Genomic DNA, 18,894 nt, shown 5'->3' on the forward strand with positions numbered 1-18,894 from the left:
GGAGGGAGGATGGAAGGTAGTAAGTTAACTCATCACCACAAATGACAACAGCTGTTGAAAACTAACCATGATCAGAAAGACATCTGGACAAGCTTCCTTTTGAGGCACCAACTAAAAACAGAATTGGCTGGAAATACATTTTTTTTTCTATTCTCAAAAAGGAAGTCCTTTCTATATTAAAATACTAGAAACAACCCATCCTTCCAAAATTAAGTTAGCCTTTAAGAAAACCCTCTGGATTATCCTGGGCATTAACATGGCAGCTCCCCTGGCTTCTCAGAGACTCTTCTAGCCTCAGCTGACTCCTCTGGAAAGTGCTTTCAGTATCATCCCCCTACGATCTCTATTGCTATCCAAACAGTAACTCCAGTCTGGCCTCACCTGTTAGGGTGATGTCTCCCAGCAAGTCAAGAAGTTCTCCTCCAGCAGAAGCCGGTTTGCTGGTAGGTACAGTTGGAATAACAGGTGTTATGTCATTTCCTCCCAACAAATCCAATAAATCATTGGCCTAAATAAGGAAATAACACCTTCATTCATAAGTTATCAGTCTAAAGTGTATTTAAGTTTTTTCCAATACTTAACATTAACAAATACAATTATCAAGCAATCAGAAACCACCAAAGGATATCAACCAAGAAATAAGTTACAAGGACTAAAATATCACCAGGAGCCCCAGAGAAGCAAGTAAAGGCTACCTGGCTGGTGGGCTGTGGCCCAGAGGGTGGTGGTTTCGTCTCTAGTGGAGCTGGTTCTGTCTCTCCATTTGTCTGCACAATTTCAGAAGGGCCATTTGTGGTCACCTTTTCCATGACAGGCATTCTTTCAAGTAGGGCAGACCTAGAAGAATCTGAAGTGGTTACATTCTAGGCAGTTAACCTAGACTCCCTGCATAAAACAATCACCAGCAATGATTAATGTTGAAGCCTAATAGGGAGAAGCATCTCCCATTCCCACCCAACACATACACTAAAGTAGAAAGTGGATTACAAGAATATATATGACCTAAATTCTTAACTGGATTAAGAACAGGCAAGAAATCTTGAATGAATAAACTATCCCAAATCCCCAGTAGCTGAGGCTAAGGTGAAGGAAGGTAAACTGACAGATATTAGCAGACTTCAGTCATAAATTGAGTATTATATAACAGAAGATGAGGCAGGGGCAAAAACACCAAACATTTGAAGTAATGAGATTTGAATAAAATTATTTCTCTTGAAAAAAGATAATAACTGCCTTTTAGCCAAATAAAATATAAAATGATACAAACTTTATATAGGGGGAGACATGCAATGAAAAACACACAATAATTTTTATTTATTTATTTATTTTGAGACAGGGTCTTACCACTTAATTCTGCCTGGCCTGGATCTCACTGTGTGGACTAGGCCGGCCTTAAACTCACAGAGACCCACCTGTCTCTGCCTCCCAGGTGCTGGGATTGAAAGCAGTCCGCACCACACCTGGCTCAATACATTTACTTCTTTGGAAGTTAGGCGAAAAGAAAAATGGACAGAGCAGATGCAGCCAAGCAATAAAACTAAGGAGGGTTTCAAACTCAGTGAGTGCCATACAAGCACTGTGTCTCCTTCACAGGCTACAAGGACAAGTTACTCAGAATCATAGAGGGGCATATATTGGCTTGGTTTATTTTGCTTACCTCATATGGTCATATTTCTTAAAAAGTGCATTGTATTCTACTGCCCTCTGCTGGAGTTCTACATCGATGCTGCTTCCATAGATAGAAACAACTTTCTTAATTCGGCTGTAGGATAAAATGACAAATGAAATCAAGTATTCAAAACAGAAAATTCATAATAAAGCAGTGAAAATGTTAAAAACAGTGTTTCCTGGTTAAATTTTTTTTAATGATCTATGTTTCTTTAATTTAATGTTTCAAGAACAGAATACCATTGTCTTATCTCTATCTGTAATGACAGATTTCTAAGTATTTATTTCACCTCCTTAAACTTGTTCGAGGTTTTCAAACACAGCTTAGTAATACAGTAAGCACTTGCATATCTGTGTAAGGCCCAGGAGTGAAAGAGGAAAAAATCTTGCACAACAAAAGTACCCATTATTTTGCCACAAAAGGACTCGGTACTATCCAATTCTTTTTCTTAGTAACTTTAAAAATAAGGTTTTAGCATCGGAATGCTCACCATAAATTCTTCCACTTAGCATTAAATACTAAAAAAATTATAATTCTCATGAAGTCTTACATCGAAAATGAAATAGAAAGTCTAGAAAAACTAACTTTGTCTGGAAAATTGACTCAGTCAATTTTTACTCAAAATAGCATCAAGTAAAACTTAAAAGATTTAAACACACACACATACGTTTTTATTCCTACACCAATATTTCAGAATATAAAAAACGAAGGCAGGAATAGTAGTATACACCTTTAATCCCAGTACTTGAGAGCCAGGGGCAGGCAAATCTCTGGATTCCAAGGCAGTCTCAAACAAACAAAAGCAAGCAAAAAAGAATACAATAAACCAAAATTTTAGGGGCAAATGTTAGAAACTGGACTGTAAAACTACAACTTTAGCTACAAAATAATCCACAGTAGGGTGAGACAATGGCAGAACAAAATGAGGATTAACTACAAACTGATCACTCTGAGTGTGTGTGTGTGGTATTAAGTAAATGAAAACTCACTAATGTCTCTATTTTCTCTATTCCTTTATCTAAGATTTATTTTATGTGTTTGAATTCCTTGTCTACGTGTATATCAGTTCACCTGAGGAAGCTAGAGAAGGGTATCAGATCAACATAGCTGGAGATACAGGTGGCTGTTAACTACCAGTGGGTGCTGGGAATTGAACTTGGATCCTCTACAAGGGCAGCAAATGCTCTTAACTACTTACTCTAGCCCCATTTGTGTCTATTCTTGAAGTTTTCCATAATAAGCTTTTAAATTTCACAGAGTCTCATGTAATCTAAGTCGGCCTGAAATTAGTTATATAGTCAAGGATGACCACAAACACCTGATCTAGACCCTGTATGCACTGCTTGGGATCAACCCCAGGTCTTGTATATGTTAGGCAAATAAATATCCTACCAAATGAGCCACAGAACAAGGAGGGAGGTGATGTCTCAGTGAGTAAAGTGATTCCCATGCAAGTGCGAGGACCTGAGATGGGAACCCTAGCACCTATAAAGAGCAATGTGTGATGGTACACATCTGTACCCCTGGTGCTAGTAAGGCGGACACCCAGAGATAGATTCTTGAAGCTCTCGGGCCAACTTCTTAAATGAGTGAGCTTACGGCTAAGTAAGCTCAAAACTTAAGGAGGCGAGCAATAGAGAAGACACTAGACGTCGACCTCTGGCTCCTAAGTGTACGCACAAGTGGAGCTACAGAGCAGCCTTTCACTCCACTTTCCTCAGTACTCACTTTACAGTACAGGTGAATCGAGTAGAAAGCTTCATAATGGCAGTGAGAGCATAACCTCGTGTGACAGAGGTGGACATATTAGAGATCAGGACACTTTCTAAAATATCCAACACTTCATCTTCAGTCACCTGGGGAGGAAAAGAAGTTGCAACATGTAGCCAATGGAAACTAAAGCATGGGTCTCAGATGAGCTGGGGGGGGGGGGGCTGTCTCTCCTACTGTCTGTGCTAAGTTAAACCACTGGTCAGAGCATGTTTTAAAAAATGACCAATGGCAATTAAGAATGGTTTTATATATATATATATTGGTTTTTCGAGACAGGGTTTCTCTGTGGTTTTGGAGCCTGTCCTGGAACTAGCTCTGTAGACCAGGCTGGTCTCGAACTCACAGAGATCCGCCTGCCTCTGCCTCCCGAGTGCTGGGATAAGAATGGTTATATTTTAAGTGATAGGAGAAGAAACATACATACAAGACGTGCTAAAATGTTCTCAAAAGTCAACCTTTCAATGAGCAAATGGAAACATGAATATGCCCAAAGATAAGAGAAAGCAGAATTCCATTTGCTATGGAAAAGAGTGAGGCATGAATGATTATGTTTCTGTGTTGGGTACTGGGGACTGAACCCACTACTGATCTAGCACTCAATAATCCAACTACACCCCCTAGGCCAACTGAAACAGATTTAAATCCACATAATAATCTAAGTGCCACATGTCTAAAACACAGTCTTGATACTACTTCTATAAAAAGTTTTCAAGGAATTAATTCCAACTCCCCATTAAACATTACTCCATTATCAAAAACACAATCTGATTCCCTCCTTAACCAAAAGTAACAAGAGATACCTGAATAGGCTCTTCCTCTTCACATTGGCCAGACACAAGAAGATCGCCATATTCACCTATACACCACGCAGCCACTTGTACCAAGGGTTGCTGCCAAAAGAAAGTCAAGGCCTTCAATCTTCCCAAAACTGCTTTGGGGTGTGTGTGTGTGTGTGTGTGTGTGCGTGCGCGCGCGCGCACGCGCGCATGTATACATGTACAGGTATACATGTATGTGCGTTTTTGTATATATTGGTTTAAGTGTATGTGCATGCATGTGGAGGCCAGAAGAAAACTTCTGCTGTTTCTCAGATGCTGCCCACCTTTTTCTAATGTGTGTATGCATGTGAACATATGTGTATGGATGTATATGCATGTATACATGCCTAAGGTTGACATTGGGAGTCTTCACTCCATATCCACCTTATTCATTGAGGCAGGGTCTCTCTACTGAACACAGAGCTCACAAATACGGTTATCAGACTTGTTTCAGCCTGTTCTGAAGGTTATGTGATCTTCTGTGCACTAGAATCACAGGTGAACAGGCACACCAATCACTTCTATATTTCTTCTATTGGTTCTGGTGATCCCATCTATACCACTTTTATGTCATTCATATTGGTTCTGGTGATGCTATGATTTTCAGGATTTATGCTTGTGCAGTCAGAACCTCAAACACTTAGCAATGTCTGCAGTCTCAGCCACAGTTCTTAGCCATTTGTTTTTGCGATATGCTCTCTTGCTGGCTTGGGCCTCACCGAGCGGCCTAAGCTGGCTGGTCAGCAAGCCCCAGGGATTCTCCTCACCAGCACTAGAATTATACAAGCCTGTGCCGCCACACTTGCCTTTAAAGGGGAGCAAAGGGTACAGGTGGAGAGTGGTGGAACATGCCCTTTATAATCTAGCACCCAGACACAGAGGTACAGCCAGGACTACACAGTGAGTTCCACAGTGAGTTACAAAGAAATACAGTGAAATCTTGTCTCAGAAAGTAAATAATAATAATAATAATAAATAATAATAATAATAATAATAATAATAATAAAAACAAGGATACAAGGGATAAAACTCAGGTCCTCATGCTGCAAAGTCAAGAAAGTTTATTGTCTGAGCTACTGTCCAGGCCCCAAAATTAATTTAATGTAAATTATAAATCATCTAATTATAAAGTTGAAAACATTATATGTGGAGTGATAGTGACATAAAAAGAAAGGGTATTTTTTTCCCATGAAGTAACAGAAAATGAAGTACTTACTTGAGAATAATCACCAAGAATTGCCTTGTACAAGCGCTGGACAGTGTATGCATGCATCTCCACACTATTGGTAATTAACTGAATCAAGTTGGGAACTGCATCATCCCGAACATAACTTCCTGCCTAAAAGGAAACAGGAACAATTATCCTAGAACACACAAGCAGTGTTGGCAGATGCAGGTAAACTGTTGGCTTTGGAAAAGATCACAAAAAAAAAAAAAAAAAAGATTTTACCAGCCAGGTCCATAAACACCTCAAGCTTCAAAGTCTGAATAGAATATTTAAACCATTTAATTCTACCAAAGTCTAATAAAAAGTTCCAGTCAAAATCAAAATACAAAGTCTCAAATTACTAAGGATGACTTTTTTTTCTACTTAGGTAAAACCCTAAAATAAAATGAATGAATGAATGAGTAGATGAAAACAAGCTGAATTAATTTTTTTAAAAAAAGATGCATTCTCTGGGAACTTAATCACCACTTTTGTTTTGCACAGCTGTTAAAACCACGAGCAAAGTGAGCATTCATCTGGGGAATGTGAGGAACAGTGCCTGTGCACAGCACCAAAGGTCAAATCAACCTTGTTCTGTTCTTTCAATTTGGTTTATTTTCAGTGTTGGGGCAAATGTAGGGTTCTCACAGAGCCTAGGCAAACATTACCACTAAACTATACCCTAGCATAGCACATGACTTTTCAAAAATAAGCCTAAGGTATCACACTGTTATTTAAAAACTAGTATTTACTAATATGATCAATAATATAGTCCTAGGGATGGGATTTATTTTGTATTTAATTATTCCATGCACTGATGGACAGATTTTGGTGCGACACCTGGGACTGAAGAGTCTTATATATGATAGGTAAGAACTCTACCACTGAACCTTCTCTCCAGTTGCCCCCCTTTTTAATTTGTGTATTTATGTTGTAGCTTGAATGTATTTGGCCTCCATAAGCTCATAGGGGGTGGCACTATTAAGGTGTGGCTTTATTGGAGTGGGTATGACCTTGCTGGAGGAAATGTGTCACTATGGGGGCAGGCTTTGAGGTTTCCTATGCTCAGGATACTGCCTAGTGAGTCAGCCGACATCCTGTTGCTTCTGAGTTAAGATGTGGGACTCTCAGCTCCAGCATTATATCTGCCTACATGTTGCCATGCTCCCTGTCATGATGATAATGAGTTGAATCTCTGAAACTGCAAGTGGATCACCCCAATTAAATGTTTTCTTATACAACTTATAGAGTTGTACGGTCATGTTGTCTCTTCACAGCAATAAAAATCTAACTAAGACAATGTATAAATATTTTGTCTGTGTGTATGTCCAAATGTGTGCCTGGAGCCCATTCAGTCAAAAGAGGGCATTGGATCCCCTAGAACTGGGGAAACAAATGACTTTAAACCAGTGGGTGCTGGGAACCAAATCTGGGTCCTCTACAATAGCAACAAATACTTAGCCACTGAGTCATCTCTCCAGCACCAACTCCACTTGTGTGTTTGTGTCTAGGCATGTATGTATGCGCATAAATACTGAGCCAGAGGTTGGCATCAGGTATCTTCCAGTTCAGCCAGGCTAGCTAGACACCAAGCTCCAGGAATCACAGGAGTGCTCCATCACACCACACCAGCCTTTTCTTTACATGGGTTGGGAATCAAGCTCAGGTCCACAATTTGCCTGGCAAGCGTTTTACTAGATGAGCCATGTCTACTACTTTTATTTTGAGGCACAGTTTAACTACCAAGGCAAGCCTTGAACTTTCAACCTCCCAGTAGCTAGAATTACAGATTTTTAACAGCTGGTTTTTGTCTTTTCATTATTAACTTGGTATTTTTAATATTCTCCCAAATGATAAAATCTGAGGCAGTATCTGCAGCCATGAAAAATCAAAGGCACTTAATCTATGGGGAAGCTAACTCTCGGGCAGTTAGAGTGTTGTAACTAGTCATGTGGGACACGGAATGGGGATCCCAGCTAACATCAGCCGCCCTGGCTACTCTCCACTGCAGAACACAGCAACACAGCTGGTTTACACAGGCCAGACCTAACCTTAGTATTTTGGAAGGGATGGGAAATCCTAAGAAACCAGAATGTTCACTCATCACTAAGAAAAATGGTCAGAAATAAAGGGGGAATGTAAAAAGTTGGTAATCTGTAGCATGACTTATTTCCATACTTCCCTTATCGAGTACGTTCAGAAGAGAGAAGGTATCACTACAATCTAAGAGTTAGAAATACGGTATCCAACAAAAAACATACCTTTTCAAATTCACACTGATCCAAAAGCCACACTCTTGGCCATAAAAAAACAACTTAATGAATTTTCAAGAATAAAAATCATTTATATAACATGGACAGAGGGAAACAGCATATGCAGGGCTCCAGGTTTCGGACCCTAGCATCAAAAACAGACAGCATGAAGGAGTCTCTAAAGAAAAATCAAAAGGCATGTGGCCTAAGTAGGATCTGTTCTTATGGTGATCTGAAAGAAAATGGCCCCCAAAGGGAGTGGAACTACTGGGCAGTGTGTCCTTGAAGAGAAGGTATGGTCTTGTTGGAGCAAGTGTGTCACTGTGGAGGCAGGCTTTGAGGTCTCATAATGCTCAAGATACCACCCAGTGTCTCAGACCACTTCCTGTTGCTTGCAAGATGTAGGACTCTCAGCTACTTCTCCAGCACCAAGTCTACCTACATGCCACCATGATAATAAGCTAACCTTTGAAAATGTAAACGAGCCCCACAATTAAATGTTTCCGCCTAACTTGGTTTTGGTCAGTGTTTTATCAAAGGAAAACCAGAACAGTTATATAATTTCCAATCTCTTCCAGCTGAATACAACCTCCATGACAACAGGGGCTTCATCTGTCTCATTTCTGGGTACATTCAGTATATAGTCTAACTTAAAAGGCTACATACCGTTGTCAGGACTCGCATAATTGTATCTATATGCCACCGTTTGGAAGGTGCATACCTGAGAAAATAAGGTGAAAAAGCATTGAAATTAATAACCTGTACTATATCCAGTAACTTTCAAAAACTATTCTACAAACTTTTCCAAGTCTTCTAGTTAAATGATTCTATTTGGAGATGTTTCACCATTAAACCTAGCAAAAAAACATCATTTAATTCAATGAACAATCAAATATAATCAAACTTACATTTCCCAGTATTTTACAATAGGAGCAGTTAAATTCAAAGGATGGGACTTTGTCTCAGTTTCTCAGAAGACCAATCATATATTCAGGAAAAAAGAAAGCAAATAAAGAGGGCTGGAGAGAGCTCAGTGGTTAAAACGCTTGCTTTAGAAATCTAAGAACCAGAGTTAATGTTAGTACTCAGGCATCTGTACTGGCCTGCCCTTGAGTCCTGACAGGATAACATCCTCAGCTGTAGTGACTAAGAGCACCTTCTGTGCATGTTTGCTAAGTTCCCTTTTAAAAACTGAGCTTTACCCACCTCCCATCTCTTCTTCTCTATCTCTCTTTCTGTCTCTCTGCCTGTCTCTCCTTCCCCATCTGCCATTCCTGTCTCCAGAGGCCAGTCTTCACTCTCCCCTCTTCCCATTCATTTTCCGCCAATAAAAAATCCCTCTACCTGAGCTCAGTCTCATGATGTCTTTCTCTCATATGCCACTTTTCTTTAAATTGCAAGTTAGATCTCCAGAACTCACATAAATGCATATGGTGGGTGTGGCATCCTCAGGAGGCAGAGACAAGGAATGTCTAGATCAAGCTGGCTTGAGAGACTTGGACAAATCATAGAGCTCTGGGTTTGACTGAGAATAAGTTGGAAGAGCAACTGAGGATGATCCTGGACATGAATCTTAAACCTCCACGTGCACATGCCCACACATATGCAAACATGCATACTGCACACATTCCACAAGTGGGGAAAATGGGTTCCTTTAGACACAAGTAAGACCAAAACTGAGATCCAGTCTTTTAAATTCAGAGTGAGATATTCACGAATGAGAGAATATTTACACTACTACAACTGAAAAGTACTTTGTACTTCACATTTTACTCATAAATAACTTCAATTCAGATGCTCTTCTGCCTTTTCATAATAGATGTAAGGTGAAAGAATGGATATAGAAGCAAAGTTCACATAAACAGAATTTTGTTTGGTTTTAATATGTTTCAATATTGGCTACAATCACTTCTAATTCAGAGCTTAAAATAAACACTACATGCTTTAAACATGTCTACAACATATCTTGGTCCCATGTTTTAAAGGTGCTTTTAGGAAGTTCCAAACACCTTTTACCAATGAAAATAAAAATTAAATCTTACTTTTCTGCAGCAAGAAAGATTCCAGATGCACAATCTGCTTTAAATTCTGGTTCACATGAATCCAGAAAATAAAGTAATTCCTTCATCATGCCTCGGATATTATTCCCGTTTACCAGGGCAAAACTCAATTCCATTGCACGTCTTGCAGAGGAAGAAAAAAAAAAATATATATATATATATTACGTAAAGATACCCAAGTATGTTCACTATACATCACTATACATTCACTATACATCAAAAGCACTGGCAGATGAATATGCACACAAACTTGTGATCCCATCTTTACAAGCCAGATAATCATATGCTAGTTCTGATACTGTGTTAAATCTACACTTTTTTCCAGAAATCCTGGAGAGAACGTAGGTGTGGTACCACATGCCTATAAGCCTAGCTCTTAGGAGGTGGAGACAGGATTATCAGTGGTCGATGTCATACTCAACTACAGAGTTTAAAAAAAAAAAAGAGTCTGTCTAGTCAGTAGTGGTAGCCCACAACTTCAGTCCCATTTAACCCTAGCACTTGGGAAGCAGAGACAGACAAATCTATGTAAATTCAGTCAGACTGATCCACAGAGCTAGTTCTGGGACAGCTAGGGCTATACAAAGAAATCCTGTTGGGGTGGGGGGAGAACAGTCTGAGCTATATGAGACCCTGTCTTATAAACAAACAAATAAGCAAGGAAGCAGATGGATGGATATATAGGGTAAATAAATAAACAATAGCAATAAAAACTTTAAAAACATGACATTTGTTTCCCTTGTTCTATTCGCAATCCACTTCCATGTAAGTATAACATAGGGGATGTAACCTAGTTGTTAGAGTGCCTGCCCTTCATGTTCAAAGCTCTATTGAATCCTATGCACTGCAGAAACTGAATAAAGTGGCCCATGCCTATATTCCCAGCATTAAGAAGGTAGAGGCAGGAGGATAAGAAATTCAAGATCATTTTCCCCTATATAGTGAGTTAAAGCCCAGGCTGGACTAGATCAGACCCTGTCTCAAAAAAAAGAAAAAAGAAAAAACCACAAAAACAAAAAATAAGCAAAGAGGGAAGGCACACATCATTAAAAGTAAAAAAAAAAAAAAAAAAAAAAAAAGGCCAGGCAGTGGTGGCACACGCCTTTAATCCTAGCACTTGGGGAGGCAGAGGCAGGCAGATCTTTGTGAGTTCAAGGCTAGCCTGGTCTATAAGACCTAGTTCCAGGACAGGCTCCAAAGCTACAGAGAAACTCTGTCTCAAAAAAAGTAATAAAAAATAAATCTTAAAATACACTGGTTAGTTATGGAGCTAGAGAGACGGTTCAGTCATTAAGAACTCACTCAGGTCCTCAGGTAGCTTATAACCATCTCTAACTCCAACTCCAGGGAAATCCAATGCCTTTAGCCTCTGAGGGCAACTGTACTCACATGCACATGAACCTACACAAACACACATGAATATATCTAATTAAAAAAAAATAGAAACAGCCTGGCAGTGGTGGTTCATGCCTATAATTCCAGCACTGGAGAAGCAGAGGGCAGGAAGGTCACCACAAGTTAAAGGCCAACCTGGTCTACATAATAAGTTCCATACCAGCCAGGACTACATAGAGATCCAGTTCCCAAAACACAAATAGGACACCAACAGACATGCTAATGTGGTAGAAAGCACAAAAGGTCTTAACCCTAAACAAAGGACTAAGGAATGCTGAGCAGAGAAAAACAGTCTTCCCTAGGGAAGAGCACACCAATTGGTTATCTAATACCAAATGGTCAGCCCTGAATACTTACAGGTAAAATTATACAGACTGACAGGTTACATACCTACATATACATATATGTGTATGTGTGTATGGATATGTAAACACATACACGTAAAAAATTAAAGAAAAAGAGGTCATAATTTTGAGAGCATATATATATAAGTGACATTAGACAGACTGAGCAGGTTATATGTATATATGTAGGAATATGATTATATACATATATATGCATACATATATGTATATATATTTACACACTGCACACCTATTTATGTGACAATAATTATAGAGAAAGAAGCCACAAATTTAAATGAGAACAAGAGATACATGGGAGAGGCTGAAGGGAGAAAAGGAAGGGGAATGAGGCAATTATGCTATCAAAAAATAAAAAAATTATAGTAAAAACAAACAGGCTGGGCAGTGGTGGCACATGCCTTTAATCCCAAGTACTCAGAAGGTAAAGGCAGGTGAATCTCTGTGAGTTTGTGGTCTTCAAACCCTGGTCTACAAAGCAAGTTGCAGGTCAGCCAAAACAGTTACACAGAGAAATTTTGTTTCAAAAAACCAACTAACAACCCAAACTGAACAGGAAACAGACTATAAAAAAGAAAAATATCTGTAAGATAAATGAAAGTCTCTATAGGTGCCTATCAAGTTTGGTAATAAAGGCAAAACTAAAAAGTTTAATATACAATTCCATATAAATCTTATCATATTTGGTTAAAAATTTAAATATTGTTCATAGCAAAAACGATGGCACATGCTTGTAGTGTCAGCACTTAGAAGTTGGAGACAGAGTCAGGAGTTGAAAGTCAACCTCAGGTATTTGAGACCTGTCTCTGGGGAAAAAAATACCAGAAATATGATGCCTTTCAAAACTATAAGTTAAGTGCATGACTCCACATTAACTAAATACACAGCAATAGCATTTCAATTCTCAATGATAGAATCATTCCCATAAAATGTTAAGGTAGTTTTTATATATGAATTAAATTAGTCTTGTACAAGCCTCTGAAGTGGGTGGCCCTCTACCTGCATTTTACGAAGGAGGTAACCAATATACTGAAAGGGTAGGGGAAATGATGTAGTCTGTTAAGCATAGGGTTGTAATGAGAAACAAATCTGGCTGAGTCTCAGCTCTTAATGTTAGATCTTCTGTCAAACACAGGTTTTATTTTTAATCAAAACCCTAAGCCATAGGAAAACAAAAATAAAAGTGAGAAAGTTGACTTCTATTTCCAGAATTGCCCCTTTCAAGGACTAAAGTTTAGGGTTAGGTCATCTGATCCCCTGATGACTTATTTTAAGAAGTCTATTAATCAGATATAGAAAGTACTTCCTCTCATTGGTTTACTGTGATAGACAACAAAAGGTGCTGTAAAACCCTCTGCAAGGCTCTACTAAAACCTGGTGTTACTAAGTCTAGGTCTTACCTGTAAACTATTCATGCACTTAGCATTTGTCCTGTGTAAATAAATGTTTGTTTACTAAATCACTTTAGAGATCACTTTAAATCTCCTTTGGTTTGGCTTTGAACACATACCAAAAGTTCATTAAAGCTAACTATAAAACCTTACCAGATGCCACTGAACAAAAAGATTTGTATTTATGTCTTTTGAGAGTGTCAACTGCCTAACGGTTGTTTCTGGATGTACTATTCTAAGAAACCCACTTGCCTACTGGTTAAGTACTGTGAAAAAGTGCGCTGTCAGCAAACTGAGTTTCAGCACAGTGGTAAGACACTTAGCCGATGGATCACTCCTTATTTTCATCCTCCAGCACACATAACACAGCACTTCTACTAAGCAAAGTTTGGTCCAATGTATTTTACCTAAAAACTAAAAGCACTATCAGTGCACACTTCAGTATTTCTCATGGGTCTCTTTAACTGACCTAGACTTCTCATGTCAATATTTTATTACTTACACACACACACACACACACAGAGAGAGAGAGAGAGAGAGAGAGAGAGAGAGAGAGAGAGAGCTCATTTCTGAACACAAGGACTAAATACCTAAACGTCTGGCTCTCAAACTCAAAACTACTAAAATTAACAAATTGGTGGAGGACACAGACTTAAAAAAAAAATTTTTGCTTCACTTAACAACACTGGAAAAAGAGTATCTTTCTTACCTTTTTATTGAGACATCCAGATCTTTTAGACAGTCCACAATTGTGCTTCTGTGCCTCTGTACAGCATTATGATCTGTCTGTACAGTCTTCAACAAAGATGTCAGAGCAACATATCTGTAGAGAATAAAGTTTCACAATAACCAAGTTAAAATATAAATCTCAAGAAATTTTTCCTGCTGCCTAAATAAAAACAAAGATGTCTAACACATAAGGAAAACGCTCACGTCTTCAAATGTCAAGATAAACACAAAACTAGAGGCTTGGAAGCAACATCTCTAAAGGAATAAGAGCAAAATCTACAGCAGTGACAAGCTGAAGAGGTTTTGAAATGAGCCTTGCTTTCACAATAACATCCATTTACTCTTTCAAAAGTAACTGACTCAGCTCTTTATAAATCTTACAAAGAAAACAGTAAGTACATATACTTTTTCACACTGCCTTACCCACAAAGTACAAGAAGAAAATTATTTTAATTTTATCATTTGAATGGTTTCTGCTTTTTTTTATACCAGTACCAAAATTGCTTCTATAATAATTTGAGTTTAAAGCTGGGCATGACATGCACACCTTTAATCTCAACACTTTGGAGGCAGAGGCAGGTGGATCTCTAAGTTCCAAGCCAGCCTGGTCTACAAATGGAGTTCCAGCACAGCCAGGGCCACACAGAGAAACTCTGTCTCAAGTCCCACCACCACCCTGCCCAAATATTAACTTGAGTTTAAGATCCAAAGCCATGAAATTGAGTAGTTGCTACAAAGACCCTGTGATTCAGGAAGTCTTAAATGTTTAACATTTGGCCCTTTATAGGATGTTTGTACTTAACTTATAAGAAAAAATTAAACGGTAAAAGAAATCCTCAAATTCTTTACAAAATAGCAATTTTAAGATTTAAATTAAAATTTACCTCAAACTCTTTGTCATATAATAAATACTACACGTACGTATAGTCTTGAGCAAAGTCACTCTGTGAAATACTAATTTTTATAATGTAGAAGACATGGGAAATTTTTCAGCTGACTTACCTAATATTTTTGTCATTGTTCAATAAGAATCGACCGAGAATATTTATGGCTAGAACCTAAAGAGAAACAGCATAGGTTTTTTATGTTTTGTTTTTTAATCTAGAAAAGTTATAGATTTATATTGTTTTCTAACTCAAAAAACCAATGTCCAGCCTCTGAATAGAACCTGCTTAAAGATGGCAATTGGTTATCTATAGACTATTAGCAAAAGAAAATAAATAGCTAAAAACAAACTCTTAAAATCATATTCCATTTCAGGAGCCAGAAAGATGGTTCAACAGATAAAGATGTCTGCAACCTAGGCTGATGACCTGATTTCCAGTTACAGATCCCATATGTTGGAAGGAGAGGACCCATTCCCTCAAGCTGTCCTCTAATGTTCCATGTGTGCACAATAGTGGACATGTATAGATGCACGTGTCCCCACACAAAATAAATTCTTTTTAAAAATACCATTCCATTTCAGCAGTAATTACTGGAAGATATAATAAAAATTTGCTGTATTTACAGAATGCTGCCCAATTCTAAAATGGTAATAAAGTCAATTAAGATCTTAAAACTAAAAGACATATATATACGTACTCCACTTTAGTAGTTTAACCCTAGAAATTTTTCTGATAAATACAACTGTACAAACATATACACAAAGTCTCCAGCAACAAGTGATAGGAAACAGCCTAGAGATCCATCAGTAACAAATCTTCTGGATGTATTACTGGCATGTACAAGAGAGTCCTATGCAGGCATTTCAAGAAAGGCATCTGATATATTACAAAACACAAGTGAACCTTGACATTATGCTTAATAAAGACACAAGCAAGGGATAAATACTATATGGTTGCATTCATATAAAAACATAATACTCAACTCAATCACTCTAATTTAAGTGTTTAGAAGGAAAAGATTCAAAAAGACTTACTCGCAATCCACTCTCTGATTTAATGTCCATGATAGTTAGAACCGTTTCATAAAGAATAGCATTTCCTACATTTTTACTAGTCTCTGTATTAGTGGCCACCTGAAAAGACAGAGGGATGCATAAGTGATAAAACAACACTTCCAAAAGGTATCTAGTGCAACCAGACATGCTGGGATTGCAGTCACTCGGAACAGGAGCTGTCACACTAAGAATCACAGTCTACTTACTCTCTGCAGGTTGAAAATGAAAATAGTATACTCCAAGATGGATCAACTCACCTGTGCTAATATATCATTCATAGCTTCACTTGAATCATCATCATTTCGTCCTAAAATTCTTAATAACCGCAAAATTCGTACCTAATATGTAAAATAAAAAATGTTAACAAATTATGTCTAACACAAACAAATCTCATTCAGTATGAAATTCAAATGATTCAAATGAAGTTTTAGATCCCATCAAAAATAAGTCAGAAGAGTTTTAAACACGTTTTAAAGAACCCATGCACACTTCTACATTTAATTAAGTTATAAGATAATCCACCTTTCATGGCCCCATATCCATTAGCTACTTAACTGATAATTAAGTACCTAAGTACAAGATAAATTTTACACTACATGGTCATTTTATTAATTAAATACAATACTTATTTGGTACTGGTTCACTTATTCATATAATTAATGAATTACCAAATTTGTACCCTCTATAAACTTAAGATGATGGAAACATTTCTTCAAATCATTGCATATTAACCAAAATGTTTTTTCAACCTTACCTGCAAGAAGGGGTCACTGATACCAGAAACATCATGTTCTGGGGAATATCCGGACATGATGAGGTTCTTTAGAATACGAACTAATTGGGGCACAAGCTGCAGAAAAGAAAGATGCATCAAAACAACAACAACAAAAAGTGAATATCTAAGACTATCTCTTCAATAAGCAGATTCTTTGTTTAGAAAAATGATACAAAGGTCTGAGTCCAAGAAATTTCTTCTGCTACAAATACAATATTGAAAATGGTTGAAAAGTATAACTCTGATACTTAGGTGGAAACCTAACAAGTAATATGTACTTTATCAGCAGAATAAAAACAAGCCAGATCTTTTTCCTCCAGAGTTCCATTTGTAAAGACACTAGAAATCACAGTGGGCCAACAGCCTATGGGAACCGAATACAATAGGCCGATGGAGTATATATACTGCAGCTCTATTTTTATAGAATTCAAAACTCTTGAATAGCAAAAAAAAAAGTTCCTTTTGATTCATTCTAACAAATTTCATATAAAGTATTAACTAATGACTTATTAAAATATAAAGTATACCACACTTCAAACAGAGGGGAAAAAAGACCTTCCCCTGAAGATAGGTTTAGTCAAGTATCCTTTCCCAAAATGCAACAGGAAATACCAAAGTGATCAGCATAAGCCAAAAGGAAAAGATAAAGAAAGCACACCTAAGATACCAAGGCCCTTCTCTTTACTTATATGATGAAATTCTGTCACAATTTAATATCAGCACTCAATTGTGTTTTCTTATTTTACCAAAGAGACTATACATTCCTTATAATCAAGAATTCCTTTGTCCTGCTTTTACTAGGTCCATGTCAAAGAGACAATTACTCTCAATCTAAAGTTACAGGTGCTTTCAAATAAATGACCCCTCATTTCCTTTTTGCTGATCAATTACTTCATATTAAGCTCCTATTCCAAAATATCTGCCACAAATGAACTTTCCCAGTCTCCAAATGAAAACCCCAATTGACTAACTAGATGAACAGCTCTTATTACCTAAAACTAAATAAAGAAGGATACAAACACTGCATCTTTCTGGAGGAAATCTGAACAGGCCAACTCTACTGCAACTCATTATTTTTCCTCTTTCTGTTTATGCTGTTCCCTCTCTACTGCCCCAGCCTAGAAAGGTAGTGAGGTTAAGAAGAAATGCCAAGCTACACTCAAGGCATGCACCCAAAACACTCAAAACATTAAGGCCACTTTAACTGCAAGAAAACATAATGTGAACTTAAGTTAGCCATAATCCTTCAGAATTTAGTGACTCATTAAATCATCAAAACAAAAATTGAATTTGGACAACTCCAAGAATAAGACAAGTCTAAGCTATGGAGATATGTAAGCTGTAAATAAAATCTCAGTAAATCTGTAGACTGTGTTATGAAGATAAGCAGCTCACCTTTCATATTCTCCACAGCCTTCATTTTGTGGACTACATATAACCCTAATCACTTTTTAAAATCTGGTTAAGTTCTTGGAGAAGTCCTTTTTCCTTGGGCTACTAAATTCAGAAATTGTTTTATTTGCTGCCAAGGCCAGCACATTGCATAAGACTGCCCTGGGACAGAAAGCACATGTCTAAGAATTCAGCATACAAGTTCTTGGAACCCAGCTTTATTTTTCAGACAAAAATGCAAGTTACTAAAACTGATGACAGGACAAATAACATAAGGTGACAGAGGGAAAGCTGCAGCCATGAAAGTCAGTTGGTGCCAGGTACTCCACCTCTAAATCCTTTCAATACCCCAAAGCTTCTCAGATTAAGTCCCAGTAAGAGGGAAATAAGAGCTCTAAGTCCGAACTAAAAGCTCAGAAGTACATAGAGTTTTAAAGTATGAGTTATTCACAGATGGTTCTAAACCATCTACTTCAAAAAGAAGCAGTGTTTTGTGTAAAGGCACCAGACAGAACCGGAATGGCCACGAGCAAAGCTGCCACGCAGCTGCTCACAGTCTCTCCCATGAAAGTGAAGGTACGATACAGGAGGAGGATTACAACTCAGGGAAGGCTACAACTGAAATCCAAGGCTGACTTTGGAGTCAGGAGTTTAAAAGACAAGACAGAAACTGGACCAGGAAGTTAGCCAAAAATGCTAGAACAAATAATTCACAGTATTAAGCAGAGCTTCAGCATTAGTATAGTTTAAAAGCCACACTTGTGGACGGACACACAAAAGCTACTAAGGACCTAAAGCCAGCATGCACCATCTAAAAAGAGGGTTAATTCTTACCTTTTCATTCTAACATACAGCAGGATTCCAAACAGACAACAGGAACAAAACATACAAAGCAAGCATTAGGGACAGATACGGGTCTCATACTATTTTACATTAATTTAATCAAGACATGAACATCTAAGGGAGAGTGAGGCAAAGAAAAAAAACTGCCATTAGATCTAAAATACAAAATGAGGTCTTTGTGGAGTGCTCAACAACCTTCTCTAAAGGAATCAACACATGTACTATACAAAGAACAGCAACCTTCTCAGTAAGTAAAGGGAGAAATAAAACTGCCTACTTTAAAATG

The 18,894-nt window shown here is 37.8% G+C and overlaps 1 protein-coding gene and 1 non-coding gene across 4 annotated transcripts in view; both read right to left on the reverse strand.

The window, feature by feature from the left end:
• The window catches only part of Ap1g1 (adaptor related protein complex 1 subunit gamma 1), an 85,872-nt gene that overhangs the window by 11,771 nt on the left and 55,207 nt on the right, over nucleotides 1-18,894 (reverse strand). For 2 of the 3 annotated variants that reach the window (XM_005345689.2, XM_026777109.1), the window contains 14 exons: nucleotides 18,600-18,608; nucleotides 16,353-16,448; nucleotides 15,856-15,936; nucleotides 15,578-15,676; nucleotides 14,659-14,714; nucleotides 13,637-13,750; nucleotides 9,762-9,902; nucleotides 8,386-8,440; nucleotides 5,477-5,599; nucleotides 4,243-4,332; nucleotides 3,398-3,525; nucleotides 1,658-1,762; nucleotides 696-837; nucleotides 382-508 (listed from right to left, as the gene is read on the reverse strand). In XM_005345689.2, coding sequence (XP_005345746.1) covers nucleotides 382-508; nucleotides 696-837; nucleotides 1,658-1,762; nucleotides 3,398-3,525; nucleotides 4,243-4,332; nucleotides 5,477-5,599; nucleotides 8,386-8,440; nucleotides 9,762-9,902; nucleotides 13,637-13,750; nucleotides 14,659-14,714; nucleotides 15,578-15,676; nucleotides 15,856-15,936; nucleotides 16,353-16,448; nucleotides 18,600-18,608 — 1,366 coding nt within the window. The remainder of the gene's footprint in view (nucleotides 1-381; nucleotides 509-695; nucleotides 838-1,657; nucleotides 1,763-3,397; nucleotides 3,526-4,242; nucleotides 4,333-5,476; nucleotides 5,600-8,385; nucleotides 8,441-9,761; nucleotides 9,903-13,636; nucleotides 13,751-14,658; nucleotides 14,715-15,577; nucleotides 15,677-15,855; nucleotides 15,937-16,352; nucleotides 16,449-18,599; nucleotides 18,609-18,894) is intronic. The other variant, XM_005345688.1, reaches the window with a different exon arrangement.
• LOC113455985 lies at nucleotides 13,203-13,288 on the reverse strand. Its single transcript, XR_003376884.1, has one exon. It is a non-coding gene; the product is annotated as a small nucleolar RNA SNORD71 (small nucleolar RNA).

The sequence above is a fragment of the Microtus ochrogaster genome, chromosome 4 (genome assembly GCF_000317375.1).
Source record: "Microtus ochrogaster isolate Prairie Vole_2 chromosome 4, MicOch1.0, whole genome shotgun sequence".
In the NCBI taxonomy this organism is placed as follows: Eukaryota; Metazoa; Chordata; class Mammalia; order Rodentia; family Cricetidae; genus Microtus; species Microtus ochrogaster.